A 10,377-nucleotide genomic window follows, 5' to 3' on the forward strand; every position below is an offset into this window, starting at 1 on the left:
TATATATATCCAAGTTAATTATCATTTTTGTTTATTTGCTTCTAAAAGTGAAAATTTAGATTAACTTCAGATATTCTTTTCTTATATATTCACTGAATGTCATAAATTTTCTTGAAAGTACTGCTTTTGCTGTATCCCATAAATTTTCATAAGTTGTGTTCTGTTTTTATTTAATTGAAAAAGATGTATATTTTTGACCCATGCATTACTTGAATGTTTTACTTAATCACTGGGGATTTTGTAGTTATTGTGCTTTTATTGATTTCCAAGTTAATTCCATTGTGGTATGAGAGCATACATTGTATGATTTCTGTTATTTTAAATTTGCTAATGTGTATTTTATGGCCCTGTATGTCATTTTTCTTGGTGACAGTTTTAAGTGAGTTTCGAACAATATTCTGTTGTTGGATGAAGTAATCTGTAGATATCAATTCTATCCAGATCTTGTTGAGTTTAACTATGTATTTAGTGATTTTCTGCCTGCTGGATCAGTCCATTTTGATAGAGGGTGTTGAAGTCTCCAGTCATCATGGTGGCTTCATCTATTTCTCCTTGCAGTTTTTTAAAATTTCTGCCTCAGGTAGTTTGACAATCTGTCATTAGGCACACAGATGTCGAGAATTGTTTTCTTGGAGATTTAACTCCTATACTGTGGTGCGATGCATTTTTTATGCGTGGTAACTTTCCCTGCATTCAAGTCTGCTGTGTCTGAAATAAATATTCCTACTCCTAGAGTTAGCATTGTGTATTTTTCTTTCTGCATTTATTTTGAATTCATATGTGTCCTTATATTTAATCTGTGGTCCTCCTAGACATCATAATATTAGTTCCTCCCCACTTTCTTTAATAGTTGCTCTGAGTTTAAGCTATACACTTACAGCTAATCCAAATCCACTTTCAGTTAACACTGTACCACTTCATGAGCAGTGTGGCTACCTTATGTTAACAGCATAATCCTAATTCCTCCCTTCCATGCTCCCATGCATCATTGTTGTCACCTTACTTCTCTTATATATAAGCCTGTATGACTGTGTGTGTGTAAATGCATAATTGTATGCATTATTACTAGTATTATTGTGTATCACCTGTTACTAGGTAGATAATTAAGAATAAGAAAAATAAATTTGTATTGAACTTTCTCTTATTTCTTCTTTAGTTCTCCTTTTGTTTTTATGTTTCTCCAGGTTTCTGACCCGTATCTTTTTATTCTCACTATAGAATTTTTTAAAAAACATTTCTTGCTGGGCAAATGTACTGGAAGCTGATTTAATCAATTTTCATTTGTCTGAAAAAGACTTTATTTCTACTTACTTTTAAAGGATGATTTCACTGTGTACAGAACTCTAGGTGGGTGGGTTTCTTCTCTCAACACTTCGAATATTTCTCTCCACTCTCTTGCTTGCAGGGTTTCTGAGGAAATGTTGGGTGTAATTCTTACCTTTGTTCCTTTCTAAGTAAGATCTTTCCCCCTCCTGGCTTCTTTCAGATTTTTCTTTATTTTTGATTTTTTGTATTTTGAAAATTACATGCCTCCATGTAGGTTTTTGGCTTTTGTCTTGCCTTCTATTATCTTAGCTCTCTGGATCTTTGGTTTGGTGTCTGACATAAATTTGTGGAAGTTCTCAGACCATATGTTTTAAATATTCTTTTTCTTTCTTTCTTTGTCTTGTTCTTCTAGTATTCTCTTTATGTTACACCATTTGTAATTGTCCCACATTCTTTGGATATTATATCTGTTCTTTTTTTTATCTTTGTGGTTTTTTGGTTACATTTTATTTTATTTTTAAATTTTTGTTTTTTATGTTTATTGATTGTACAGATTTATGGGGCAAGAGCTGAGTGTCAGCACCTGTGTTGAAGTTGTCATGAGCAAATCAATGCTGTTAGCATGTCCACCACCTCAAATTGCAATTATTCCCCATCTCACCCACTCAATCTCTCTCCAACGCCTTTCTCCTCCTCCCTAGCAACCATAGGTCTGTTCTCTCTCTCTGTAAGTTCAAGAGACCACTGCAATCTTTCTTTCCTTACCTCTTTCTCTCACTTATGAGAGAGGACTTGTGGTATTTTTCCCTCTGTGCCCGACTTAATATGAAGTTTCTCTTCACGTACCCTCAAGCCCAGGGATTCTTTTTTTTAGCTATGTCCAGTCTACTAAGAAACCAAAGACTTTTTTCTTCTGGTTTTGAGATTGGTGGCTGGCTGGTATGGGGAACATTTTTTATTTCTTTTTTTTTTTTTTTTTTTTTGTCTTTTTGTCTTTTTTCGTGACCGGCAACGGATCGCAACCCTCAGTGTCGTGCCCGTACCGGACCGGGACTGGCAACGGGATCGCAACCCTCCGTGTTGCCCCCACTCCTCACTCAGCCAGTGAGCCGCCGGTCTGCACGTGGGATCTGAACCCTCGGCGGGAGCGCTGCCGCGCTTCCCAAGCGGCGCACTGTAGCAGTGCACCACCGGGCCGGCCCGAACATTTTTTATTTCTAATAGCGTGTTTTGATCTGTAGTATTTCTTTGTCTCTGCTTACATTACCCATCAGTTGTTAAATGCTGCCTACTTTATTCATTTGAGCCCTTAGCATATCAGTTAGAGTTTTAAAAAATGCTCTCTCTGATAATTTTAGCATCCTAGCCACGTCTTGTTCTGATGATTACACTGCCACTTAAGTTATGGTTTTTTTGTTTGTTTTAAGATGCCTTTGTTTTTTTGTTTTTTTTAATATCCACACATGATACACTGAGTAAAAGAAACTGTGATAATGTGCATTCAGTATGTGGTGGTAAAGTGTGCAGATGGGGAAGCTCTGTTAGTCTGTCAGGCTGCTATAACAGAATACCTTAAGAGTGGGTAGAGTGTACACCACAGAAATTTATGTTTTCCAGTTCTAGAGGCCATAAATTCCAACATCAAAGCTTAGGAGATTAATGTCTGGTGAGGGCCCATTTTTCCCAGGTGGTACCTGCTTTGTGTCCTCACAGGGTGGGAGGGAAAAAGAAGCATTCTTTGGTCTTCTTTGTAAGGGCACTAATCCCTCTTATGAGGGATCTGTTCTCATGATTTAATCATCTCTGAAAGAACCCACCTCTTAATTCTAGTGCATCAGAGAGTGTATTTTATCATATGAATTTGTGGGGGACACAAACATTCAGACCATAGCAGAAATGTTCTGTATTTCTATCATTAAGTCTTAGTCAATAAATTAGGCTCTGTCTGGATTGTGAGTTTCACAAATTTTCTCGTTTTGGTTTTTTCTCCCCCTTTAGGTGGGACAGGGTGGATGGTATGAGCTGGAATTGGATATTTCCTTCTCCCATGTGGAAGGCTGGAGTGGGCTGGAGTTGGGTATTTCCCTTCACCCAGATCATTTAGGCTCTGATAATCAGCAGATTGGGCTTTTGTTAAGTATTTTTTTCTGAGTGTAGGCCTTGGTAAGAAGTACGTGGTGTTCTGGCATATTTCAAAATGGATTGCCTTTTCTCTTCCCACAGGTGGAAGCAGAAGGGGAGTTTTCTTTGCTATTTACTGTAAGCAACGGGTCAAGTTTTTGGAGCTAAATTTTATAATATTGTGGTGGTCCATTTATAACTGGGTCCTTCTGGAGTTTTTAATTCTCAGAGTTGTTCACATGGAGCCTCCAGCAATTTGTCAGCCACAATTCAAGTTTTTCTCTTCTGACACTGGTTCCCATGGTGGTTTCCAAGTCTCTGTTGCTGTCACCCATTCATTTGTATTTGGCTGTCTACCTCTCTGTATTAATGCATTTCTATTGCTTATAACAGAATACCCGACACTGGGTAATTTATAAAGAAATTAATTATAGTTTTGGAGGCTGGGAAGTCTAAAGTCCAGGGAACACAGCTGATGAGGGCCTTCTCATAGGTGTTGACTCACTACATCAACACAGAGTATCACATGGTGAGAAAGGGCTGAGCAAAAGAGAGGTGACCTGCTCACTTTCTCTCCTTTTAAATCCATCAGAACCTCTTAGAGTCCCCACCTTCTGATTACAGTAGGAAGGTTTTCCACCCTCTTAAGACTGTTATAAATGGGGTTATGTTTTAATGAGTTAATGAGTTTTGTGTGGGACATTCATTCCACAACAATCTCTAATCTTGTGGGCAGTAATTTGCCTTGTGTCTTCTCTTTTACAGATCCAGGAAGAGTTGTTGATACTTTTTCTTTCATTTTTTACTGATACGATGGAATGTTGACTTCTCAGCTTTTCATGTATGCAAATAGAAAACTAAAGGTACGTTTGGGGGCAGGGGCGTTGTTTTGGTTTGGTTTTTTGCAGCTGTCCTGTAAGTGGATCTGAACCCTTGACTGGTTTATCAGCAACATGTCATAACTGAGGGAAGTACCCAGATAGCCTCTGAAAGTGTCTTTTTAATGTCTATGCAAATAATTAAAGGATTTTGCTTCATAGAACCGAGAATATGATGATCTCTGTTGGTAAACTTCTTAATAGTGAGCTTTCCTTTATTAATGGAATAATCTAAGAAAAATTCTACTTGGTGTTTTTCTCTTCAGTCAGTCATCAAATATTAGTGTTTCTGCAGATTCTGTGCTTGTTCTTTTTACTTATATCTTAGGTTCACTCACTCTAATGGCTTCAGGTACTAGTGAAATTCTGATGCATTTCAAATGTTTATCTTCACCTTACATCTCTCTCATGGACTCTGGAATCATATAATTGCCATCTGGACATTCCCACAGATGTTTCAAATATGATGTGTCTGAGTCTGTGTTACTTCTGCCCATTATATTTTTCTCCCATTTTCCAAATAATTTGACTCTACAGTGCCATACCTACCACCTGTGATTATGCATATAGCTTGGGAGTAAAACTCTTCTTTTTATCTTTTGCCCAGCAGATTAATACTATATTCTGTTTCTGCTTTTTCCTCTCTTTAATTTTTTTCCCTTTTATAGAATTAGGACCCTCTTCTTTTTGCTTCCTGCTTTGTTGTCTGATGTAGGTGGTCTTCTTTCACCCTGGATTCTTCCCCTCTGACTCTCCTTTAAAACTTTTCCCATTCTCCTTCTAGTGGATGACTTAAAATGCAAATCTGGTTATGTAACTTAGCTCTTTTTACAGGACGTCATTAATTTACAGTGTGGTTTGGGAAGTGGCAGTGTCCACCCTGATATGGACAGAGGCAATCCTTTTGCATGTAGGAAAACTTTGGGTTGCCTTTGTATGTGCTTTTTATTTATAAGTAATTGAAAAACAACAGTAAGTGCATAAGATGTATTGTTTGTATTTGGCCAAATATTGAAAAGCAGAATCACTCCATAATCAGTTGCTTCAATGTTGCATTTATCTGTCATCGCAGCACAGGGTCATTAACCTACACTGTGCTGTGTGTAGTTCCATGAACATGGTACATGTTTTGTGCTCTTGTGACTGCACATTTGTTGTTTCCTTATATTCACAAGAACACACATGGTTTGCATGGAAGAGCACATTTGTGGCATTTCAGTGCAGTGCATACCAGATACAAACTGAAACTACATTTTCTTTCTTTTTTACCCCTACATTGAACTTCTGTCTAAATCAGTTCATCAGACATTATTTCAGGTATATATTTGTACTTATGCCTTTATACCAGATCATAAGCTCCTTGGAGGGGCAGAATTTTATTCATGCTTTTATCACTAGCAACAAGGATGATTCTAGATCTGTATGGGAAGCTTTGTGATCATGTTTTTAGAAACAAATAAATTACAACAGTGTCAGGATATTCCTTTTGTGGTTTTTCTTATATCCCACCATATAGAGTACTAAGAATCTGCATCTTATGTATGGTATGTATGATACATCCACACACAGAACTGTGAACTACTAGATTTGTTTTTGATCCAGGGCTAGTGAATTGAGTTAACCAGAAATGTGCCTTTACAGGACTTCATGTCCTTTGAGGATGTGGCTGTGTACTTCACCTGGGAAGAATGGCAGTACCTGGATGATGCTCAGAGGACCTTGTACAGGGACGTGATGCTGGAGACCTACAGCAGCATGGTGTCATTGGGTGGGTGAAAGTCCCCCAAAATGACCAGGAATGACACAGTTTTGTTCATGATAAATATGGGCACAATTTATAAGGTTTAATGCTATTTTGGTAAGATTCCATTTCAAGACGAATGTGAGTATCATCCTTCTAATGAAAGGTTCAAGTTGACCCATTCATTGTCCAGCTTGTGAAGCTGAGCTCTTGTCATTTTTCCAAGGATCTAACTTAGTGGTTTTATAAAGTCCAACATTATTTCTCATTAACAGGGCACTGCATTACCAAACCTGGGTTGATCTTCAAGTTGGAGAAAGGTGCAGAGCCATGGACAACAGAAGAACCCCCAAACCAGAGGCTCCCAGGTCAGTTGGTGGATATTGTACAGTGAGGCTGGAAAGAGTGAAGCCCAGCAGATGTGGGCAGTGTTCAGTTGTTAATAGGAATTTTTCCCTGGATACAGACCCGAGGACAGCTAGGCTGCATGCATTAAGCGCATGCATTATATAATTTCCATGGAAGGCTGTTACATGTATATTACATTTTATTTTGCCTAATTTAGAAAATATTTACCTAAAATCTACCCCCTACATTTCTCTTCTTAGACATTTTTCTTTGCTATTCACTTTCTCAGTATTCTCAGTTGCCCTCTTTTCCTTCATTCTCATGCACATTTTTTCCAGAACATATTAGTTTTTTTTTTCCTATACTTACAACAATACCAGACTCTTAGTAATTTATAAAGAAACAAAATGTTTTTCTTAACAGTTTTAGAGGCTAAGTCCAAGGTTGAGGGGTTGCATGAAGTGAGGGCCTTCTTTCTGGTGGTGATTCTTGGCAGAGTCCCAAGGGTGGTGCAGGGTACAATATGGCAAGATTGACAAAAGTATGTCCACATGCTGTCTCCCTCTCCCTATAAAGCCACATGTCTACTAACTGATAACTCATTATACCATTACTTCCTGAATAGATTCATTCATTTATGAGGTCATAACCGTCATGATCTGTTCACTTCCTAAATTCCCTATGTTTCACATACCATACGTGGATTTTTCACCCTCTTAACACTGTCACAATGGGAATCAACCTTCAATAAGCATTATGAGTGACATTCAGACTATAACACAGATATTTACACATTTAGTTATTCTTTCACCACATTTTTATTGATCAGGTTTTAAGCACTGATCATTTTATATTTGTACTTACAACAGCTATATCTTGTTTTCAAAGAGTTTACATTGTGTTGAAAGAGAAACAAGAAAATAATATATGCTAATTAGTTGCATAAAAATTATGAGGAATATTTTAACCAAAGAGAGAGGAATACAGGATGTGAAATTTTAGAAAGGATGTTCAGAGAAGGCAGTTTTAGAGGGATTTTTGTTTTCTTTGGCAAAGCTTCAAGTTAAATCTTATCTAATTTTGACATACAATCCATACATGTATTTGAATTCTGGAGTGGACATGACTATTGGACATACAAATTTGGAGATTGGCACCCTACAGCTGAGCTGATATTTAAAATCATACTTATAGGGCCGGCCCCATGGCTTACTCGGGAGAGTATGGTGCTGGTAGTGCCAAGGCCGCGGGTTCGGGTCCTGTATAGGGATGGCCAGTGAACTCACTGGCTGAGTGTGCCGAGGGTTGGGATCCCCTTACTGGTCAAAAAAAAAAAAATCATACTTATGCATATCATCTATGGAGTTGATAAGAAAATGAGAAAGGCGTTCCAGTAGTGAGCATTGTGTGCCATAAAATCAGAAATCATGAAGCTGAGCAGTATCCAGGATAGGAGCAAGGAAAGAGTTGGTCCTAGATTTGGGAGGAGAACCAGGAGATTTTTGGTCCTATGGCCAAGCCAATCAAGGTTTTTTTGTTTACAGACTCAGATTTCTGTTTGGAGGTAGAATTTGAAGGTAGCGTTTTATTCTCATTCTGAAAATCATTCTGAAGCAACAAAGAGAAGTAGAAATGTACAAGAGACTCCATTTTCTATGAAACTGGAACAGAGCAAAATTTCAGTGCACAGAACAAAAACGTACGGAAGCAGAGAATTATCAAGCATAGTGTGCATGTGCCAGATGTTGGAAGGAGTATACAAGTTTACTTTAGAAGGAGCCAAAAAAACCCCATTTTTTAAAGATGGTAGACACAGCATGGGTTGTAGTTCCAAATTGTTCAGACACATGGGGAAGTAGTGCCCGGGGTGGTGGACTCAAACTTCTTGTATTGTAATGCTTTTGAGAAGCAGTGGGTGTTAGGTTAAATGAGGAATTTGAAGGAAGTTGTCTTTATCTAGTGTGGAGTAATGGAGATTGTATTATTTGAAAAACTTGCAGATGCATATAGTCATTTCTTAGGTAAGTGTTAAAATTATAGAAACAGGTACAAAATTCTAAACCTAAGGCATATTCCAACTTAAGTAACAGAAAAATGGCCTCTCTTATACCTCAAAGTAATTGATTCAAGAAATCCCTGCCAACTTCACAACAGAATCAGGAGGAAAAAGAGCAGCACAAGACACCCACTGATATTATAGGATAAAACAGAGAAAAAGAAAGGGTGAACAAATGTCATGGGATAAGAACTTAGTTGAAAACTATAATTAGGCAGTAGGTGAAATTTTCTACCAAGTGTTTTAGTACAAATTATAAAAGAAGCAAAGAAACACTTGACTTAACCTTTGAATTTTTTTTTAAGAATAGAAAAATTCATTAGAAAAGAGACATTTAAAAACATTAGAAAATATATAAGTAGAGTTTATTGCATTTAGTCAGTAGGAAGAAAAGCAAAATACTCATAAAGCCAATAACTGTTCTGGATTTTTATAAAATATTATGTCACTATGGTAGGTAGAAACTTTATTACCTGTACACTAGCATTCAGTAGGAAGAAAAGCAAAATACTCATAAAGCCAATAACTGTTCTGGATTTTTATAAAATATGTCACTATGGTAGGTAGAAACTTTATTACCTGTACACTAGCATTCAATAAGGTATACTTATGTGTGGTTCGTAAACATGTTTTTTTTTCTCATTTCAGATGTCCGGGAAGTTGATGGTCTATTTCACAGGAGCCAAGAAAGTCACTGTAGACATTTGTGGCAAGTTGTAATCACCACCAACAACACATCAACTGAGGAAAGAGTTGAGTTAGGAAAATCATTTAATTCAAGCTCAAACCATATACCAAATCTGATTATAAATAATAGAAACTATTCAGAAATGAGGCCTGAGGAGTTTAATGTATGTCAGAATGCACTTCTTCCTATAGATCCTGATGAAATGCATGCTGGAGAGAAGCATGAATGCTTTAGTATAACTGGGAAATCCCTCAGACACTGTGAGCATTTCAGTCAGCATAACAAGCTTCAACCAAGGCAGCAGCCTTCTGAATATAGTGCACAAGGGAAACTCTTCAACACCAAACCAAAAATATTTACACATAAGAGGGTTCATATGGGAGAGACCTCCTGTAATGATAATGAACATGGGAAAGGCTGTGATAAGTCAGCTCTCATTGCCCAAGACACAACTCAGGTAGGGAGGAAAACATTGGAATGTGATGTATGTGCAAACATTTTCTGTAAAAAGTCTAAAACCACTAACTGGCAGGAAATACACGCAGGTGAGAAGCCCTAAAAATGTATTGAAAGTGAGAAATCCTTCTTTAAGAAATTATACATTCCTACACATCAGAGAACACATACAGGGGAGAAGCCCTACACATGTAATAACTGTGACTGTTTTTCCTGTCAGATATTGGACCTTGCTAAGCTTCAGAGAACTCACATGGAGGAACAGTCCTATGGATGTATTGGATATAAAGAAAACTTTCATGAGAAGTCACTCCTCAGCAAGCATCAGAGAATTCACACTGTTGAGAAACCATATGAATGTGATGTATGCAGAAAAACTTTCTGTGCTGTATCACAGCTCAGTATGCATCAGAAAATTCACACAGGTGAGAAGCGCTTTGCATGTAACGAGTGTGGAAAATCCTATTGCCGGAAGTCACACTTGAGCAGACATCAGAGCACTCATACTGGTGAAAAGCCATATGAATGTGAAGAATGTGGAAAAGCTTTTAAACGGAAGTCACACCTCAGCTGGCATCAGAGAATTCATACAGGTGAGAAACCCTATGAATGTAAGGAATGTGGAAAAGCTTTTAAACGGAAGTCACACCTCAGCAGGCATCAGAGAATTCATACAGGTGAGAAACCCTATGAATGTAAGGAATGTGGAAAAGCTTTTAAACGGAAGTCACACCTCAGCTGGCATCAGAGAATTCATACAGGTGAGAAACCCTATGAATGTAAGGAATGTGGAAAAGCTTTTAAACGGAAGTCACACCTCAGC

General features: G+C 37.6%; 1 protein-coding gene across 1 annotated transcript in view; it reads left to right on the plus strand.

The window, feature by feature from the left end:
* Positions 1-4,102: 4,102 nt before the first annotated feature.
* LOC103607317 (zinc finger protein 25-like) overlaps positions 4,103-10,377 on the plus strand; it is a 13,596-nt gene continuing 7,321 nt past the window's right edge. The window contains 5 exon segments of the mRNA XM_008591862.1: positions 4,103-4,250; positions 5,907-6,033; positions 6,282-6,374; positions 9,059-9,162; positions 9,775-10,364. Of these exon segments, the coding sequence (XP_008590084.1) occupies positions 4,206-4,250; positions 5,907-6,033; positions 6,282-6,374; positions 9,059-9,162; positions 9,775-10,364 (959 nt within the window). The 5' untranslated portion in view covers positions 4,103-4,205.

The sequence above is a fragment of the Galeopterus variegatus genome, unplaced genomic scaffold, assembly GCF_000696425.1.
Source record: "Galeopterus variegatus unplaced genomic scaffold, G_variegatus-3.0.2 Scaffold12, whole genome shotgun sequence".
NCBI classification, from domain to species: Eukaryota; Metazoa; Chordata; class Mammalia; order Dermoptera; family Cynocephalidae; genus Galeopterus; species Galeopterus variegatus.